This window comes from Silene latifolia, chromosome Y, assembly GCF_048544455.1.
Source record: "Silene latifolia isolate original U9 population chromosome Y, ASM4854445v1, whole genome shotgun sequence".
Taxonomy (NCBI): Eukaryota; Viridiplantae; Streptophyta; class Magnoliopsida; order Caryophyllales; family Caryophyllaceae; genus Silene; species Silene latifolia.
In genome coordinates, this window is record NC_133538.1 from 334817937 (window position 1) to 334840608 (window position 22672).

The 22672-nt window shown below is 40.7% G+C and overlaps 1 protein-coding gene across 1 annotated transcript; it reads right to left on the reverse strand.

Annotated features, from left to right (window-relative positions):
- Window positions 1–276: 276 nt before the first annotated feature.
- Window positions 277–1320, reverse strand: LOC141631430 (uncharacterized). Its single transcript, XM_074444101.1, has 2 exons — window positions 892–1320; window positions 277–801 (listed from the first exon to the last, which is right to left on the reverse strand). The coding sequence occupies exons 1-2, from the start codon at window positions 1318–1320 to the stop codon at window positions 277–279; spliced, it is 954 nt and encodes a 317-aa protein (XP_074300202.1).
- Between the last annotated feature and the right edge of the window lie 21352 nt (window positions 1321–22672).

A 22672-nucleotide genomic window follows, 5' to 3' on the forward strand; every position in this document is an offset into this window, starting at 1 on the left:
CCCATTTTCACATATGATTTCTGAAGGGATGCCATATCTGTTGAATATGTTCCTCTTGATGAAAGATATCACATGCTTCTCCAGGATCAGAGGGAAAGCTTCTGCCTCTATTCATTTAGAGAAGTAGTCCGTTATTGCCAGCATGTACGTCTTGTTTCCAGAAGCACGGAGTAATGGTCCCACAATGTCCATTCCCCATTTGATAAAAGGCCAAGGCGAGATTATCGGATGCATATGTTCTGCTTGCTGGTGGCTGACAGGAGCGTGCCTTTGGAATTATTCGCATTTCTTGACGTAATCTATGGCGTCCTTCCTCATGGTAGGCCAGAAGTAACCCTGCCCTAGTGTCTTGTTGGACAGGCTCCTACCCCCTGTGTGATTTCTACAATCACCACTGTGGATATCACACATTACTGCCTGTGCCTCCTGTATGCTCAAGCACCACAGATACGGTCCTGTCAAGGACTTCCTAAATATGATACCATCAATAAGTACGAATCTAGAGGATTTCATTTTGAAGCTCATGGTGTCTTTCTGGTCAGGTGGTAATACCTCATCACGTAGCCAACTAATGTAAGGCTTGCGCCAATCATCAATCTCTTCCTGGGGTGTGGCAATATACAGTATCCCTGCTTCGTATGTCCATTGGGTGGTTCCAGCCTTACTGGCAATCTGCTGTTCATTCTGACGTATGGCAGGTTTCATGACATGTATGAATGGTATAGTACCCACTGCCCCTAGAGTGAAGGCTGCTCCCAGGGTGGCAAGAGCATCCACTTCAACATTCTGATCCCTTGGTATCTGCTAGATGTTGAAGGAGGCAAAGTGGAGTTTGAGCTCCTTTGCTAATTCCAGGTAGTCTATCATTTTAGGATCCCTGGCCGTGTATACTTTATTCACATGGTTTATGATCAGTTGGGAGTCGCTATACACCTCGATGCGGCTGATTTTAAATTCTAAGGCTAATTGGAGTCCTAAGATTAGGGCCTCATATGTAGCCTCGTTATTCGTTGCTTTGAACTCGCACCGTACTGCCTGCATTATCTGTTCCCCCTGAGGTGATTTCAGGACCAGCTCTACCCCTGCTCCCTTCGTATTGGATGCCCCATCAACATGTAACTCCCATACCTGCTCCCCTTTAACCTCACTTAGGGTCAAGATTTCACTGTCGGCATGTTCTTGAAGAGTGGGACTAAAGTCTGACACAAAGTCAGCTAGGGCTTGGGATCTTATAGCTGTTCGGGGTTCAAATTTCAGGTCATGCTCACTTAGGTGGACATACCACTTAACCATTCTCTCTGACAGTTCGGGTTTCCTCATTATGGTTCTCAAGGGGTAGTTGGTCACGATTGAAATTGTATGTGACTCAAAATAGGGACGTAATTTGTACGAAATAGTAACAAGTGCTAAAACGAGTTTTTCTAGAGATGTGTACCTGGTCTCTGCAGGTAACAGAGTCTTGGTTATATAGTATACTGGTTTCTACATACCTTCGCACTCTCGTACTAGTACAGCACTTACAGCCGCCTCTGTCACTGATAGATACAAGTACAGCGGTTCTTCCTGTTCTGGCTTGGAGAGAAGAGGAGGGGTGCTCAGGCACTGCTTGAGCTCCCTAAACGCCTTTTCATGCTCCTGCGTCCACTTAAACTTCTGGATCTTCCTCAAGATGTCATAGAACAATCGACACCTATCTGAGGACCTTGATATGAACCGGTTTAGGGCTGCTACCCGTCCTGTGAGCCTTTGTACGTCCGTTGGATTTTGAGGAAATTCTAACTGAAGTACTGCTTTGATTTGCTCCATGCTGGCCTCTATCCGTCTTTGCGTCACCAAGTACCCCAGGAATTTCCCAGAGGAGACTCCAAAAGTGTATTTCAGGGGGTTCAGCTTTATATGGTATTTTCTGAGGATCGAGAAGGTATTCTCCTGGTGGGACATGTGTTGTTCTGCCTTCTCGGATTTGACTACCATATCGTCAATGTAGACTTCCATTGTTCTCCCTATCTCCTCCTTGAACATTCTGTTCACCAAGCGCTGATAGGTGGAACCAGCATTCTTGAGGCCAAATGGCATCACATTGTAGCATTACAAGCCTCTGTTAGATCTGAAGGCTGTTTTCTCCTGATCCTTAGGGTCCATTTATATTTGGTTGTACCCACTCCAGGCGTCAATGAAGATAAGTAGCTCATGCCCTGCTGTAGCGTCTACCATGGAATCAATGTGCGACAGGGGGAACGGCTCTTTTGGGCAAGCTTTGTTAAGATCTGTTAAATCGACACATACTCTCCACTTGTTGTTCTTCTTGGGTACAACCACAACATTCGAGAGCCATTCTGAGTAGTTAGCTTCCCTGATCTTGCCTGCTGCCAGGAGGTTGTCTACCTCCTGGTTTATCACTTCGTTCCTTTCAGAAGCAAATTTCCGCCTTTTCTGCTGGACTGGAGGAAAGCTGGAGTCTACATTTAACCGGTGTGTAATTACACTTGGATCTAAGCCAATTATGTCGCTATGGGACCAAGCGAAACAATCCATGTTAGTACATAGAAATTCAATTATCTGCTCACGGATGTTATCTGCACAATAAGCTCCCACCTGCACTGTTCTTGCTGGAAACTGTGGGTCCAGGTTTACTTCGTCGAGTTCCTCCTGGGGAGGTGCGATACTCTGGACGCATAGTTTCTGTAATTGTTATGCTGGACCAGCTGCAGTTGTTTTCAGAGCGTTCTTGTAGCAATCCCGAGCTACATTTTGATCTCCCCGTATCTCCTGTACCCCCAGGGTGTAGGGAACTTTAGACTATGATGGTACATTGATGGTACCGCTTTCATTTCATGGATCTAGGGCTTGCCAAGTATCACGTTATAAGTTGACGGACCATCAATGACCAAGTACTATACATGTTTGTTCATATTCCTGCAAAGGTAGGTATCACTGTTTCTCCAAGGGATTGTTTATTTTCTCAGCTGAAGCCTACCAAGGTTACTGCCGTGTGCACCAGGTCTTTCTCTCTGAACCCCATGTTCTTCAAGGTTTCCAGCATTATCAGATTCACAAAGCTTCCTGTATCTACCAATAACTTTTTAACAAGGAAATTTCCTATAGAAAGGGTAATGATCAAGGCGTCATGGTGGTGTTCTGCCTCATCAGGTACGTCTGCCTTGTCGAATGAGTTTGCTGGTAGATCCTATCTGTTGATCCTGAGGGAGAACTCTGGTTTATCTCCTTTAGTCTCGGTTGCATGGCGCTTTGCTGCTGAATAAGTGAGACCACATATCTCCGACCCCCCCCCCCCTGTGATGACGCTCACGACCTTTGAGTAAGGTGGAGGTGGGGATGGTTGGGCCTGGTCAGTAGTATTAACCTTTCCAGATTTCGCCTCCACGGGGAGCATGTGATCCAAGCATCCAGCACTGTAGAGGTGCTTCACTTCCTTTCATAGTACTATACAATCTTCTGTATTGTGGCCAATATCGTTGTGGTATTCACACCTTTTGCTGGCATCTCTTCTGTCGTTCTCTCTGGGGGTAGGCTTCTTGGGCCACCTGGCCCTCTGCCCTAGCTCCCTGATTGCCTTTATTACCCCAGCAAGTCTAGTGGTGAAACCATACTCGCTGAGCTTAGGTGGAGCCTCGGTGCTCTCTGTTACTCCTGAGACTTTGTTCACTGTGTTCTTGCTGTAGGGTTTGGCTCTTTCATTCTTTTTCTCTGTTGTGATTTTTCTGCTGGACGACTATGTTCCATACAGGTCCCTTCTATCCTCATCCTCCGCTAGGCGATAAGTAGCCTCTGCCATTTGCTTGACTTCCTCAAAGGTGGCGAATTGATGCTTGGTGAGATCCTTGTACAAATCAGAGTCGCGATGCAGTCCCCTTCTGAAGGCATTGAATGCCGTTGCAAGGTCGCACTTAGGGATAGATATTTTTTCTACATTGAATCTGGCGAGATAATCCCTGGTGGACTCCTCGAACCTCTGGACGACCCGATATAGATCACTGGATAATTTTTCTGGCTTGCGACTGCTTGCGAACTGCTGATTGAAAACGCTCACTAACCCTGCGAAGCTAGAAATATATTTGTTGGGAAGGTTAACGAACCACTGGAGTGCGGCTCCTGACAAGGTGGAACCGAATCCTTTACACATACATGCCTCCTTCTCAGGCCCTGTTGCTGCAACAACCATCATTTTCTATTTGTACTGGTTGATGTGCTCCAGCAGATCCTCTATTCCATCATACAACGTCATTGTTGGTGTGGTGAACCCCTTTAGCATGCTGACAAAGGCAATGCTGTCTACGAAGGGGGAATCCGCATAGTACTCCGGGGTTGCTACCTCCATAGAACGTGGTAACCCTGGAACCTTGCTGAGTAGGGACCTGATATCCTGCAACTGTTGTTCTACATGGCTTCCTACCCCCATGCCCTGGTTGTAGGGTACTGAGTAGATCCCATATGGACTTGGTGTTCCTCCTGGCATGTAAGGAGGTACCTTGTAGCTTCCAGGTAATGGTGTTGAGTTCACAATAAACCTGAACTGATTGTCTGGGGTATACGGCATATACGAGCATATCCCAGGGTATGCGTTTCTTGCTGACTGTTCCCCCGGGTTTCTCCCTGGTACCACGGGCGTACTGCTGGTTATTGATATGGGATTTGTTGTCAGTGCTCCTAATCCCACAGGATTGAGTACCATGGGGTACGTTTGTGGCATCCTTGGTGGTGGTGGAACCCCTGGTGGTTGGATTGTAACCTTGGGTGGCCGCCGTTCCTACTGGATATGCTTGCTCGGTTGGCGTGGTTACCCTTGGTGGCAGCGTATCCATATCGAGCCTGGTTACTAGATTCCGTGGTAGTAGCCTCCCTTAGTACTCCCTGGCATTCCCCTGGCCGAGTGTCGACCTTGCCATCTGCAGGGTCGTTCCCAGGGGTGACAGTGCATCTATCTTCTCCTGCAAGGACTGGTTGTCCCTTTGTAACCCTGTCACCGCCTGTTGCAAGGATGTCTTCCCTTGGAGCAACTGCTGTACCGGATCCGGTTGTGATGCTCATGGGAAACGGGCTCCTATCAGGTGTCCTGGTGATCCTGGGCGCTACAGACTCCCATCCTTATTAGGCTTTAGCACAAGATTAATAACTGGTGATTTGCCAGACTTCCCTGCTCCCTGATCTGTGATTTTAGGGGAGTAAGGAGGCTTTGCTGATACTTGGGACTGAGCCTGGCCTGCTATCACTCTGGTGGTAGGGACCGCCGTTGTTGGGACACCGGAGGTTACTAGCGTCGCCCCTACTACTGGACTTTGTACTGATGTACTCATTGGATCTGATATGTTCTGATTGGATCATGACACGACCAACTATAGAGATGTTAGGATACTTCGAAAAGAGGTATTTTAACCAAGATTTAACCACACGAAAGAAGGGAAATGAAAAGATTACCGACCGGCTCACGCCGGTACTTCCCTCTTGGCGGCTCTGTTGTTTTGTGATCGGGGAATCTGCGAGGAGTTAGATATTGGCGAAACGAGCCGGCTGCTCCAGCTGCTGATGATCCAGCTGAGATTGACCAGCCAGCTGGGTTGCTTTGGCTCGCAATAAAGCAGGGTCCTGATCGAGATTTTACGGACTAGAGATTTGTGAGTCAATGCGGCTATTCCAATTAAAATACGATTATAAGGACTTAAGTAGATCGGTAATAAGAACATAGCGAGAACGAAAGTAAACAACTAGTACGAAAGAAAGACAAACGAAAAAGAAAGAGAGACAAGTGACACTAGCAAAATGGTGACGCGGGAAACCCAAAATGTGGGAAAAATCGCAGGGGGAAATGGTATCCCACCAATGATCCACTAGTAGTAATAGTATCCGAGGGTGAACCTAGCTAGAATGATCAGGAGGTACAGCAGTGATCTCCAAACGACTAAGTACAATTGAGATGAACGTTTTGTCGAGTAACCTATCTTCTGGTGATCGCTGCAATGTTTCTGCTGACCATTTGAAAATTCCTGCTGGCTGTTTGTTATTTAATTCAAACGTGGCCTTTGTATCACTTGAATGTCTAGGTTCATCCCCCCTTGTTCTTCCTTGCGTCTAGCAGCCTGCTGCCTTGGTTACTGATCCGCGTGCCTTTACTTTATCCAATTGCGAGTTGCCACGTCATGATGAAAATGAGAGAATATTTTTACCCATACAAAGGCTACAGGATCTCGCACTAAACCGCACCACAAAGGGTACCAAAACAATCCCAATTTCAGCACAAACAACCCACATTTATGGTTCTAAAACCGCACCAAAATAGTTCCAAAATAGCTCGCAAAACTTCCATGAAAACAGTTCCAAACAGCCCATTTCAACCATCAAATTGTGACGGAAATTACCGTACCAATTAGAAAAAAATGTAAAGAACCAAACTTTATCAGAAAAAGAACATAGAAAATGAAACATAAGACGGAATTTCGACGTTTTGTCGAGTAACCTATCACCGTTACCTTTTTGCCCTTCAATCTCCAAGTGAAACGCCTAAAAGGTACGAGCCTCCCTCCGGGTCTTCAAGTTCTTCAACTAGCACGCGAAAGGACGCGGTTTTCAGCTGAACCGTGACATTTATAAGACGGGTCAAAAACGAAAATCTTATGAAGGAGAGGGGAAGAGAATGGTATAAAAATTATAGAATTTGGTCGAGAAATGGGGACGGGATCGGAGGTTGAAGGTGACGGAATAAAATGGGGGGTTTTGCTCTGTTGATCGTTGTTGTTGCTGGTTCAACGAAGAAGAAAAGGGAAAGCCGGGTTGGGCCTTTGTGGGGTTTAGTAGTAGTAGTAATAATAATAATAATAATAATAATAATAATAATAATAATAATAATAATAATAATAATAATAATAATAATAATAATAATAATAATAATAATAATAATAATAATAATAATAATAATAATAATAATAATAATAATAATAATAATAATAATAATAATAATAATAATAATAATAATAATAATAATAATAATAATAATAATAATAATAATAATAATATTAATATTAATATTAATAATAATAATAATAGTAATAATAACAATAATAGTAATAATAGTAATAATAGTAATAATAGTAATAATAGTAGTAATAGTAATAATAGTAATAATAGTAATAATAGTAATAGTAATAATAATAATAGTAATAGGAATAATAATAATAATAATAATAATAATAATAATAATAATAATAATAATAATAATAATAATAATAACAATAATAACAATAATAATAACAATAATAATAATAATAATAATAATAATAATAATAATAATAATAATAATAATAATAATAATAATAATAATAATAATAATAATAATAATAATAATAATAATAATAATAATAATAATAATAATAAAAGAATTATATAAATGTAGAGTGTAAGAGGGTAGGTGAGCGTGTTGTCGATTTTTGGTTGGTCTGGATTAAACTAGGTTCAAAAGTGAAATGTGACGGTCTTATAAAAGACGGAAGTATGTCTATTGCTTAAGACGGAAATATTAATCATTATTATTATCACTGTTAATACTATCTGACTAAAATACGTATTTTTATATAAATTAAGCTTTAAAATATTACTTTTATAAAAATCATTTTTAAAATAAAATTAATAAAATTAAATAATTTAAAAATATAAAATAAAGTAATTGAATGGTTAAATAAATTATAAATGTCAAAATGAAAAATTCGTGGGTGTTACAGTAAGATTCATTAACCTCTTATTAGACACTTCTAATAACTATTTAAATTTATTTTAGTCATAAACTAATAAGATCTTATGCATGCATAACAATATAATGTGAAGTAAGATGAAAACCGATCTACTTCTCATCTTTTGCATAGGGTGGCCGGGTGGGTAGAGGGAAGAGTGCCAATGCTTTTTCAAGTTTTGTTCTTCTCTTGAGGTAGGCATGCAAGCCTATGATTAGTAGGGCATCATTATGTTCCCTCTAATTATTAGAACAAAACACAACCAACCCCTACACCCTCCATTTACACGGCACAATGGACTTAAAATGGTCCATTTTAAGTTTGTCAATTGTTAATTTGTATAGTGTGACATTTTGGTCATGTTACTAGACATGTAATTAAATAATGCATTTTTAACTTATTAAAAATCATTATATATAAACAAAATAAACCACATAAAAAGTTAACTAGTAATTCACAATTACAAGTACTTAAAATGGGTCATAGTATTATAAATCCCAACAACTTGTATTTATAATAAGCCATTCATTCTTATTTTAATTGTTTCATAAATAATAAATAAACCCAAGTAATAAAACAATTTAATTACTTAGTACAAATCTTTTTTTAATCGAATTACAATAAGATACGTATTATCAATCACAAATAATTAGTTCAATTTTAAGGAATTAATTAACTTGTATCATCATACAATTAATTAATTAATCAATTAAGAGTGTTATCCTAGAGGTATGACCTTAAGGGATCAACTGATCATCACCGTCATACGACAGTAATGTCAAACTCTAGTCAGCCAATCATTACCGATTAATGTGGATCAGTTGACAATAAAATATTACTTTCCCTCATGCATTCTTAATATGAGATTTAAACATGTGATCGCATTATTGTCGAGGACACATACACCAACAGTTACAAACACTTTTTGATCGTGATCCATCCTCAAACCTCATGAACAACCGCATCTTGATGCGCCAAGCGTATTTCCCGGGCATGCCTCTTAACCAACTGAAAAGCACCTTGCCTCGCCTGAAACATGCCAAGCTCCCCAACATCCCTTTCGGACTAGGCTACAAGCCGACTGATGAAAACATCCGGGAAATGAGTCTCCTCATGAAGAAGCGCAAAAAGCAAGGAGTCATCCTCCGCCCATATCACTTGACCCTCAACGGATATTTCGTCCTCGAAGGAGAGTCTTAACTTTATAGCGGTTTTCCTGAGCCAATCTACGACCCCATAACAAAAGGTCAAGCATCCGGGAATAGAAGTCTTTCGAGACTGCTAATTCATCCCTGACAACAACACCAATGCTGCATTGATCAAGTTTGAATCGATCCCTTGCCTAGACGGGCAAGCTATGAGCCTCCTTTTCAGAGAAGACAACATCAAGCACCTCAACTACGAGGACATCATAAACATTGCTCTCAAAGACAACCAGTTCGACCCTACTGCCTTGAACTCTGATGCGAACCCAGAGAAAGTTATCCAAGGCTGGAGGAAGACTTTCAAGTGGACCGATCGTCAAGGCCGTATTCTCAAGATCACAATACGAGAAGACCCCATGTTCAAGGAGGAAAGTGAAGACGAGACTGAGTCTGAGTCTGAGTTTGATGATAAGTCTGAGTCAGAGTCTGTTTTAGGCCCTAACACTCCCGACACCCCTGTCAAAGTCCCTTTTCCACTATTTTTATCACAAGCTTGGGGTGGTCTCAAAGGCTGAGTCAACTAAAGCCAGCCCTACTCCCGCAGAAGCTAGAAACCTGGAGCTTGTCCCAGGGGCCACCTCCTTTATTGCGTTACCTAAGACTCCCCATGACATGTATGTCTTATCCGAGCTTTCGCTCAGATCGAATTAATGAATGCTAAGTTTGCTTACGACTCGTCTCAATTTAACTGCAATGCAATTCTGAACGAATATGAGGAATTTGACTTAAGTGACTACCCACCGCACCTAGCCAAAGAACTCGACAAATGCAAACATAGAACACCCATCATTGAGGAGACCGAACCCATCAACGTAGGGACCGACAACGCACCTCGAGAACTTAGGATATGGACCACCCTTGACCCCTCGGAAAGACAACAATTCATCGACCTCTTGCACGAATATAAGGACGTATTCGCATGGTCCTACAAAGACATGCCTGGGATCGTCATAGAGATTGCAGAGCATAGGATACCCATTAAGCCCGGAGCTAAATCCGTGAAGAAAAAGTTACGCCGCATGTGCCCTGAGTGGGCCCTGAAAATCAAGGAATAGGTAGACAAGCAATTCAAAGCCGGATTCATCGATGTTTCCGAATATTCTGACCGGGTGGCTAACATAGTCCCCGTACCCAAGATAGATGGGAGAATTCGGATTTGCGTCAATTTCAGGTACCTGAACAAGGCAAGTCAAAAAGAGGACTTCCCTCTGCCGCACGTTGACATCTTGGTAGACAACACTACCGAGCACGCCATATTATCATTTAAGGATGGGTATGCTGGGTACCACCAAATAAAAATGACTGAAGAAGACATGCATAAAACTGCATTCACTACGTAGTGGGGCACATATTGCTTTACTGTCATGCCCTTTGGCCTAATCAACGCTGGAGCAACCTATCAAAGAACCGCCACCACTCTCCTACATGAAATGATGTACAAGAAAGTGGAGGTATACGTCGATGACATGATCGTCAAATCAAAAGAGCGAGACGGCCACATCAGCGTCCTTCGAAAACTCTTCGCTCGCCTTCGAAAATCCAACATGAGACTAAATCCTCAGAAGTGTGCATTCGGGTTTACCTCCGGAAAACTCTTGGGACACGTCGTCAGCAAAAGAGACATCAAAATTGATCCTACCAAAATCAAAGCTCTCCAACAAATCCCTCGGCCTAAGAATGAGAAGGAGATTCGGGGATTTCCCGGTCAAGTCCAATACATCAGCCGCTTCATAGCCAAACTCACTATGATTTGTGAACCTATCTTCAAGAAGCTCCGCGGCACCGATCACTCAGATTGGTACGACAATTGCCAAAAAGCCTTCGACAGGATAAAGGTAATTCTATCCAAACCCCCTGTCCTTATGCCACGTCAGCGGGGATTTCCTTATCCATATACCTTACCGTCACCGACACGACCATAGGATCAATGCTAGCACAAAATTTCGACGACGAAGAATGAGCCATCTACTACATCAGCAAAAAGTTCATCGAATACGAATCCAAGTACACCCAACTGGAGAAGACATGTCTCGCCCTAGTTTGGTAAACAAAGAAGCTAAGAAATTATATGCTTAACTAAACGGTTCACACCTACTCTAAGATGGACCCCATTAAATACATCTTCGAAAAGCCCGTGCTAAATGGAAGGTTGTCAAGGTGGACACTCATGCTATCCGAATTTGACCTCAAATTCGTACGCCTTAAGGTTATCAAGGGAAGGGCAGTCGCTGACTACCTAGCAGAAAATCCCGTCAACGAGGATCCAATGACCGACACTTGGTCACTCCCTAACGAAGACATCCTTTGTGCCGACACCGACGCATGGGACCTATACTTCGACGGTGCATCAAACCTGAGAGGCTTCGGTGTAGAAATCCTTCTAATATCACCAGAAGGGGGACACGTTCCGATCTCAGTCAAACTAGACTTCGGCGTTGTAACACCTCCATATACCAAGGTGCCTTACCAAGGACGACCCTAGCATATGAAGATGCTACCATCTTGGTTGCCTGAGGTAAGTATATCAAAAGTAACCATCTAAGAACAATTATTAAAGTGTAATGTTTAGTGGATACATCGTCTTAACTGAAAACCAAAGTAAAAGAATATAAATCTCAATACATAAAAAAAAAGTATCTAAACTCGTGACAGTGGAAGCTAGACTCAAAGTGATGACATCCCATCCTCGTCCCCACAGCTAAATGTAATCATCACCTGTCACAATCTGCCCACCATCCCCGAATGGATCACCATAGTTTTATAAAATAGAATGGGGTCAGTTCACCGAATAATCAAAATAACCTAATCATAAAGAAACAACCAAGGCAAACAACTGTACAACTATTCTCCAATTCCAATCATATCCAGTAATCGGCTACACACTTAAGTGTGAAGCCCTGCCAGATTAACCATCACAACAGGTAATCATCACCGCCAGTGGGGGACCAGAGCCTTGCCCACCTAAGCCCCGCTCATCGCAACGAGCAATAACCCATGTCCATTAATGTGCACATCCCCCTTTGTGACGGGAACCACAAGGGGCGAATCAAGGGCGTGAAGCTATTCCCGAAAATGACTCCACTCAGCCGTGGATGCACCTCGAAAATATAGACAAGTAACAACAATTCCAACAACCAAGAAAGACTATTCCAACAAGGATACTAAGCATGCCAATACCACAATTAACTATCTTAAATCAATTAAAAAGTCAACTGAGTAGGGAAACCCTACCTTATCACTAATCTGAATCACGAGTATACAACAGAAGCTAGAAACGTTCCTCTGCGTATCCTTCACCTAACAATAATCACAACAACCTAATCACAAATATGCCAATCAACCCTTTTTCCTGAAATCCAAATATTAGGGCAAGACCCTAAAGGACAACTCTAAACAAAAGATATGAAACTAGTGAGTTACAGATGAACTGACGGGAAATAGATGAACGAAAGACTCACGAACGATCAATTGCCTTGAGAGTGATTAAGGATGCTTAGAGGAGCGTGGAATGTAATTAGGTTTTGGTAAAATGAATGTAATGTTAGTTATTTAGACCAAATTAATACTCATCTTATGATATTAAAATTACAAATTAATTTAAAGTGGTCTAAATCCACATGCATGCAAATAAAAGTATAAAAGATGGTATTAAACCATCATAAGACAAAAGTTCCTTACATTGTATAAGGCAAGTAAGGGCATTACAAGGGTCTCCTACCTTTGTAGTTCTTTAGCTATATGAATGTGGATGATCCTCCAAATACATCAAAATTACCAAAATAGGTAATCTCCTAAGGTGGCACCCAAGATAAGCCCAAAATAATACTAAAATTAATAACTAGTTAATAGTAGTAGTAACTTTGTAATATGTATATTTGACGTACTAAATAATATTATTACCTTTATAATATTATTAGTTTACTTTTATATGTGTTTATTGTAAAAGGATGAACAAAATAAGAAGAAAAATATGGTCTTTTGATGGTGTATATGAACCATCCACAACAAGCACACAAAGACCAATTTTTTTTCAAATTTCCAACCTAAGAAATGATGGAATGACTTAGGTATATATAGGCATGCAAATGTATACAATTCACATACAAATGCTAGTGGGAAATGCCTACCTTTTCCACTCACAATGAGTGTATTAGTAGTGTATAAAAATTTGTCCAAATGGTTCCCTTCAGGTCCATTTCGATTTTCGACATTTGCCCCACAAATGCTTATAAGTCTTATATTTAATTATCTGACATAATTAAATATTAATTTGATTATTTAACACTTAAATAATATAAATTAACTACCAATGACTACTTAACTATTAAGTAATCATAAGACAATTTTATCAACATACAATGTGTCAATATTAACCCATTTATCTAATTTTACAACCTCTTGTAAAATTTAATAGCTAATTAATTCCACCTCAAAACATATACACATACCGTATAAAATTAGTTAATTAACAATTAATTAATAAATTCTAATAAATTTATTATTTAAATATCACATAATTAAATAACTAATCTCCTTGTCCCGAGTTCGTAACCCGTCATCAAACAATGCATTTACGTGACTAATTAAAAGTCAAATAATACAAGGAATTAATTATCTCGTATCTCATACAAACAATTAATTTTTTCTATTTGGGCGTCATCCTATAGGTGTGACCTAAAGGGATCAGCTGATCACCGCCGTCACACGACAGTAATGTCAAACTCTAGTCAACCAATCATTACCGATTAACGATGACCAGCTGACAAATAAATAAATAAATCCCTGATATTCCTTTTACGAGATTTATTATGTAAACGCACTTATTGTGGAGGACACTACTCCAACAATCTCCCACTTGTCCGACACAAGTGTGCGTTACCAATTCTCTTGTCCAAAAATATCTCCCACTCAATGCAAGATGTCTTTCTGGTCGTTCTTGCACGTGATCATATCATAAAGTGGTTTCCTCGATCAGGAGAATGACTGTCTGACCGGATAATCTACTATAGATCGCATCCGAGCGTGGCCACGCATTCACAGTCATCTCTCCTCGAGTGGCCTTGAGATAAATTATAACTTAAAAGGACAATCATGTTGACCTATTTTCTTCATTCGATACAGATCACAATGACCCAGTAAATGCTCATCGGCCTCCTTTTACGGTGCGACCTAGAACAAAAACCAAAGCCACCGGAAAACCGTACCAACTCAGACAAATAGTCACCAGTCTAAAGAATTGACTCGAAGGAATAAATAGAAATCCTCGCCACGACCTAGTAACAAAAGGACTCTATAAACGGTCACTGTCTGACAAATTGTCTCACAATATGCCTATGTAATCGACCAGTCATCACCATGACCATATGACAGTCGAACCTGTCATCTATCACCTTATAATCTAGTCACTCCGAGACGTCACATAATTAAGTAACTAGGGACAAAATACAATGTTAATCCAGTTCACTTAATAGGGTTCGACATTGTCTTTACAACCTATTTGGAGAAAACAAAGTATATAAATTCAGACATAAAACTGAATATAACGATAAATGCAACTTATCATATATGAAATATTAAATACAATATTTTGATTATTACATATCATATAATTTACAATAGTTCTGGCATTCGTCTCAATCCCATCGAAACTACATGACTATCATGTTTAGATTGAGACAATGACTTAGTTAAAGGATCAGCGATGTTGTCAGTTGTCCCAACCTTACAAACTGTAATTGCTTTCCTTTCTATTACATCTCTAATTACATGAAATTTCCTAAATACATGTCTAGACTTGTTACTAGACTTGGGCTCTTTTGCTTGAAAAATAGCCCCACTGTTATCACAATACAAAGTGATAGGATCCTCGGCGACCGGAACTACTTTCAGTTCCTCTAAAAATTGCCTAATCCAAACATCTTCCTTTGCAGCTTCAGAGGCTGCAATGTACTCAGCTTCCGTTGTAGAATCAGCAGTGCAGACTCTTTGAAACTTTTCCAGCAAACCGCCCTTCCGTTCAACAAAAAGACAAAACCAGCCTGGGATTTCAAATCATCCCTATCGGTTTGGAAATTGGCATCCGTATAACCTCTTACACGTAATTCAGATTCTCCTTCAAACACTAAGAATGAATCTTTAGTCCTTCTCAAGTACTTCAGAATATTCTTGACGGCTATCCAGTGACTCTCACCTAGAGTTTTCTGAAAACAACTCGTCATACTCAAAGCATACGATACGTCAGGACGAGAACACATCATAGCATACATGATCGATCCAACAGCGGAAGCATAGGGAATCGATTTCATGCGTTCAATATCCTTAGGCTCAGTAGGACACTGTGACTTACTCAAAGTGATCCCACTACCCATAGGTAGAAAACATCTCTTGGAGTTTTTCATATTGAATCGGCCAAGAATCTTATCAATATAGGCTTCTTGACTCAGTGCTAATATCCTTTTGGATCTATCCCTATAGATCTGGATACCCAAGATGCGTTGAGTTTCTCCCAAATCTTTCATTTGGAAGTGATTTCCCAACCACTTCTTAACAGAAGCAAGCATATCAACATCATTCCCAATGAGTAATATGTCGTCCACATAAAGAAGTAAGAAAACAACTTTACTCCCACTAAACTTCATGTATAAACATGGTTCCTCAACACTTCGAGAAAAACCATTCTGTTTAATAACATGATCAAAACGATGATTCTAATTCCTTGACGCTTGCTTAAGACCATAAATGGATCTCTTAAGTTTGCATACTTTGTTAGGATTTTTAGGATCCACAAAACCCTTAGGTTGTGTCATGAACACTTCCTCTTCCAAAAACCCGTTCAGGAAAACGGTTTTGACATCCATTTGCCATATCTCATAACCATGAAATGCAGCAATCGCTAACATTATCCGAACAGATCTAAGCATAGCAACTGGTGCAAAAGTTTCATAATAGTGTAAACCATGAACCTGGGTGAAATCTTTTGCAACCAATCTAGCTTTATAGGCATTTTTATGTCCATCCATGCCGATTTTAATCTTGAATATCCACTTACATTGAAGAGGTCGAATATCTTTAGGTAAGTCAACCAGGTCCCATACCTGATTATCGTACATGGAATCCATTTTGGATTGCATGGCCTCGAGCCATAGCTTAGAGTCAGAACTCATAATAGCTGCTTTATAGGTCTTGGGTTCATCACTTTCTAAAAGTAAAACCTCATATTCACCATATTCCTCGATAATACCAAGGTATCTATCAGGCTGGCGACTAACCCTTTCTGACCTCCTAGGTTCAGAAGGAACAATAACTGATTCAGATGTAGAAAGAACATCTTCCTGTATTGTCATATCAGTTTGTGGCTCTTGAACTTCGTCAAGTTCAAATTTTCTCCCACTCTGTCTTCTAGAAATAAACTCTTTTTTCTAGAAAGACAGCTTCACGAGCCACAAACACTTTGTTCTCGTTACTATTGTAGAAGTAATATCCACAAGTTTCCTTAGGGTAGCTTACAAAAATACACTTTTCAGAACGAGGTGCAAGCTTATCGTCAGACTTGCTCTTGACATAAGCATCACAACCCCATACTTTCATGTATCGCAGATTCGGGACTTTCCCTTTCCATATCTCATATGGAGTTTTGTCAGTTGCTTTAGTGGGACTTTTATTAAGTGATTGTACAACAGATAAAATGGCAAAACCCCAGAATAACTTAGGTTACTCTATTTGACTCATCATCGATCGAACCATATCTAATAAAGTTCGATTCCTCCTTTCAGCCACACCATTTAATTGTGGTGTGCCAGGAGGAGTTAACTGAGATACAATACCGCAGTTTCTAAGGTTATCTTTAAAGTCATTGCTTAAATACTCCCCACCACGATCTGATCGTAATGCTTTAATCTTCTTATTTAATTGGTTTTCTACTTCATTCTGAAACTTTTTGAACTTATCAAAAGCTTCACTTTTATACCTCATTAAGTAGATATACCCATATCTACTCATGTCATCGGTAAAAGTAATGAAATAGTCATAATTACCTCTAGCAAAGGATCGTCATTGGACCGCATACATCGGTATGTATTAAACCCAACAACTCACTAGCTCGAGATCCCTTTCCTAGAAAAGGTGAACGAGTCATCTTGCCAAGAAGACAAGATTCGCATGTACCAAATGATTCGAAATCAAAAAGTTTAATTACACCAGTCGACACTAGTCTTTTAATGCGCTTCTCGTTGATGTGTCCTAATCGACAATGCCATAAATAAGATTGATCAGGATCACCTGTTTTGAGTCTTTTATTATCTAAATGATAAACATCGTTGCAAGTATCTAGAATATAAATACCATTGATTGAAATAGCTTGACTATATACAATCCCATTAAGGGAAAAAGTACAACACTTGTCTTTAATTACAAAGGAAAACCCTTCTGTGTCTAACACAGATACGGATATTATATTTCTAGATAGTGTTGGTACTGAAGGGAAATATCCGTAAAATTCCCATAAATTTTAGGACTATAACGTAGATTTAGCACGTGATTATTGTCATGAAACATAAATACAAGAGAAACGATAAAGGTAAAGAATCAACCTCGGGTCCTAGTGCAATTCGGCAAAATGAACAGAAATCAACGTAGATTGCCTCCTAATTGTTGCACCCAAGACCGTCTGAGAATATGCCCTTGTGCTAGAATGTATTCTCTAATTGCCTTGCAATATTAAGAGAATTTGTTGTGAGTTTTACGAGATGTGAGATCTAGGTTTCAGAGGGAATTTTTCCAAAACCCTAGTTTTGTCTGCAAAATCAATTGTCTAGGTCACAAAGGAGAGGAGCTCTCCTTTTGTGTGTTTCGGCCAACCGTGGGTTTGCATGGGGAAGTGGGCTTCCACTTCCTCTTAATTTTACCTCGTGGTCCGGCTCAAAAAATGCTAAATGTATATGACTCGCTTTTATTATAAATCGTCATCGGTTATCGGTTATTAAAACATCAACTAATAACACGGATTAGTTGAAATATTAATACATGTCCGACAAAGACGATATTGTATAATTAATTCAATATACATCAATTTAAATATAATCGTTTATATTTAATTTACGAATTAACTGTTTAATTCGTTTTAGCCATTATTATTTAATCTGGATTAAATAATTATCTCAACATCGCGTTTGACTAATTATCAGTCAATGACTCCGACTAACTGCTTAGTCAACTTTGGCATCAACATGACTGTATTTTCATACCGTCACATCTCTCAAACGTGTCCTATAGGTGTGACTTTTAGGGACCAGTTGATCACCGCCATCTGTATGACAATAACGTCAAACTTATCTAGCAAGCCAACCGTTATTGATAAACGTGGACCAACTGATTATAATACAAAAGTATACCCTTTGATCCTTTTAGAGATTTATAAGTCCTTGCACTAACTGTAAAGGACACCAGCCCCAACAAGCTCCCACTTGTCCGTACAAGTGTATGTGCAATGACGTTATCCGCACTAACTGGAGGACACAGCTCCAACAAACTCCCACTTGTCCGAACAAGTGTATGTGCGATAACCGATTCTCATATTCATTTAAAATTTCTCCCACTCAATGTAAAACAATTTGCAGATCCGGATCCGCAAAGGTCGTATTTTACAATCGATCTGTATCAAGAGTGGTTTCCCCGACTAGAGAGTAACTCAACTGATAAAACGAATTCGTATTCGAGCATGGCCATGCATTTCGATTCTGACTCCTCGAGTGGCCCCGAGAAATATCGAGTACCTGATAAAGGCTGAATATTTCCTTCAACTCGACTCCTTCCGATCTAAGCACGGCATGAAATGACCCGAAAAAAAAATCTACTTGGCCCCCCGTTACGGATGACCGTGAGAAAGAAACCAAAGTCACCCAAAACTGCCTTAATCTCAAGAGAAAATCGATAGTCAAAAGAATCGACTCTTAGGATCACCATGGAGGTCCTATCCACGACCCGGCACCGAATGTTATAAAACATTTAGGACTCCACGTCGATGTCACAATTGTGTCCTACGAGATATCCGTATAAATCGCCTCTGTGATTGGTGAGTCAACCTTTTGACTTATGGCTCGTTGAACCCACCATCAACCAACGTCACAAAATAATTACCTTGAGTTATCAGCTCACGTGGGCAATTAAGGACCAAAAATATAATGTTTGTTCAGTTCACTTTGTGGTGTTCAAAATTGTCGTACAAATCCACATGAAAAACAAAATATATAAATATCAAAACGATGATGTCGTATAGAGTACAAACGAGAATGAATCTAATCCATAAAAGAGTACTACAACTCAGGAACACGTTTAATTCCCATGGAATTAACATGCCCTTCATGCTTATCTTGTCGTAATGGTTTAGTGAGAGGATCTGCTATATTATCATCTGTAGCAATCTTTTCTATCACTACCTCCTTTTGCTCCACGTAATCTCGGATTAGATGAGCTTTCCGTTGTACATGCCTAGACTTGTTGCTAGACTTGGGCTCCTTAGCCTGGAAGATGGCACCTCTATTGTCGCAATAGATAGTGATCGGGTCATTCGAACTAGGCACTACAGATAGTCCTTGTAAGAATTGACGCATCCATATCGCTTCCTTTGCGGCCTTCGACGCGGCATAGTACTCGGACTCGATCGTAGAATCTGAACACTTTGTTTGGAACTCTTCCACCGATCATAGCGCCATTAAGAGTAAAAACGAATCCGGATCGAGATTTTGAGTCATCTCGATCCGTTTGGAAGCTAGCATCTGCGTAACCGGTTGCGTATAGCTTTTGATCGCCTCCATAAGTCAATGCCCAATCTTTAGTCCTCCGTAGGTACTTAAGAATGTTCTTGACAACCATCCAATGTGATTCACCTGGATGCTGTTGGAATCGACTTGTCATACTCAATGCATATGCCACGTCTGGACGTGTGCATATCATGGCATACATGATTGATCCTATAGCCGAGGCATAAGGAATCCGTGTCATGCGCTCTTTCTCTTCCGTGTCTCTCGTGCCCGAGACTTACTCAAATGCACCCCTGGAGCCATAGGAAGGAACCCCTTTTTGGAGTTAGTCATGCTGAATCTCTCTAGGATCTTATCTATGTAAGACTCCTGACTGAGAGATAACATCCGACGTGATCTATCTCGAAAGATACGGATGCCCAGAATTCTTTGTGCCTCACCCAGATCTTTCATCTGGAAATGGTTCTTCAACCATACTTTTACCGAAGTTAAGAGAGCTATGTCATTCCCAATCAGGAGTATGTCATCGACATACAATATTAGGAAGACAATCTTGCTCCCACTCGACTTGATATATAGACATGGTTCCTCGACCGATCGAGTAAATCCATTTTCTTTTATCACTTGGTCGAAGCGATGATTCCAACTCCGAGATGCTTGCTTAAGTCCATAAATGGAACGCTTAAGCTTGCACACTTTCTTAGGATGTTCAGGATCGATGAAACCTTCGGGTTGTACCATGTACAACTCTTCCTCCAAAAAACCGTTTAAGAAGGCGGTTTTCACATCCATCTGCCAAATTTCATAGTCATGAAAAGCGGCAATCGCTAAGATAATCCGAATGGAACGCAGCATGACTACGGGTGCAAAAATTTCATCGTAGTGCAAACCTGGCACTTGGGTGAAACCTTTAGCAACTAGTCATGCTTTATAGATATCTTGTTAACCTTCCACAGAATGCTTTATCTTGTAAAGCCATTTGCATTGAAGGGGACGAACCTTAGCAGGTAAGTCAACAAGATCCCATACGTTGTTCTCATACATGGAGTCCATCTCGGATTGCATGGCCTCAAGCCATAGTTTTGAGTCAGAGCTGGTCATGGCACCTTTATAGGTTGCGGGTTCACTGCTCGTTAAGAGTAGGATGTCATCTATGTCATGTTCCTCGACCATACCAATGTATCTGCCCGGAGGAATAGAGACTCTTCCCGACCTCCTAGGTTCCTCAGGAATATTCACCGCAGCCAGGATTGAAGGAATTGGTTCCTCCAATGGTTGCTCGGTATTTGGTTCTGGAATCTCCGACAGGTCGAAGGTTCTATCACTCTTTGCATTCTCGAGAAATTCCTTCTCTAAGAATGTCGACCGCCGCAACAAAAACACGTTGTTCGGTTGGCGAATAAAAGTAATGACCAAGTGTTCCTTTAGGATAACCTATAAAGTATGTCTTGACCGATCGCGGGCCGAGCTTATCCTCGTGTCTCCACTTGACATAAGCCTCGCAGCCCCAAACCCATATAAAGGACAAGTTAGGGACCGTTCCCTTCCATAGTTCATATGGAGTCTTGTCAACACTTTAGACGGACTTGGTTAAGTATTAGAGCGGTGACGAGAAGAGCATAACCCCACAATGAGTCGGGCAACACGGTGTGACTCATCATGGATCGAACCATATCAAGTAGTGTTCGATTTCTCCGTTCGGACACACCATTTAACCGAGGTGTTCCGGTGGAGTTAAGCGTAAGGCAATCCCACAGTCTTTGAGGTGTTGATCAAACTCGTGAGAAAGATACTCGCCACCACGGTCTCAAATAAGTTGCGTGTTTTAATCTTTCTACCCAAGAGGTTTTGTACCCGATTACGGTATTCCTTGAATTTCTCAAAGGATTCACTTTTGTGCTTCATTAAGTAGACATAGCCATATCTACTTAAATCATCCGTGAAAGTGATGAAATACCTATAGCCTTCTCGTGCGGTGATTGACATAGGTCCACACACATCCGTATGTATGAGTCCTAATAGGTCAGCAGCGCGCATTCCAAAACCTTTGAAGGAAATTCGAGTCATCTTACCGATGAGACATGATTCACACGTGCCAAATGATTGAAAATCAAAGGCCGAGATAGCTCCATTCTTTATGAGCTGTTTTACGCGTTTCTCATTAATGTGTCCCATACGGCAGTGCCATAGGTATGTTTGATCTTTGTCACCGACCTTTAACTTCTTATTCATTACGTGTAATATTTCGGTGGTCTGATCTAAAACATAAATTCCGTTCATGGAGATTGCCTTGCCATAAATCATATCGTGTAATGAGAAAATGCAAGTATTATTCTCTATTACAAATGAAAAACCAAGTTTGTCAAGTGCAGAAACTGAAATAATGTTTTTAGAAAGACTGGGTACATAATAGCAGTTATATAAAAATAACTCAAATCCGCTAGGAAGCTGGATCACGTATGTTCCCCTCGAGACGGCGACCACTCGTGCTCCATTGCCGACACGCAGTCCACCTCACCCTTTATGAGGGGTTCGATGTTTGAGCCCCCGCACATGATTACACGGATGAGAACCACAACCAGTATCTAGTACCCAAGTTCCGTAACTTGCGTGGTTAATCTCAATCATATGAATAAAAGTAGAAGAGGAAGAAGACATACCAACAGGTTTAACGCGACCTGCTTTTATGTCCTCATGATAAACAAGACATGTACGCCTCCAATGCCCAGTCTTGTGGCAGTGATGGCATTCCATGTTTTCGGTCTTGCTCTTTGCCGCGCCTGATGAGTTGCTTGCCTCACCAGGCCCACTCTTACCTGATCCCGACTTCTTAAACTTCGGTTTACCTACCGCTAGGTCGGCCTGAGCTTTGCCCTTACCCTTGCCCTTGTTTGACACAACGAGAACATCCTGTTTCAGGCTCCCAGTGAACTTCATGTCCTTCTCGGTCTGTACGAGAAGGGAGTGCAGT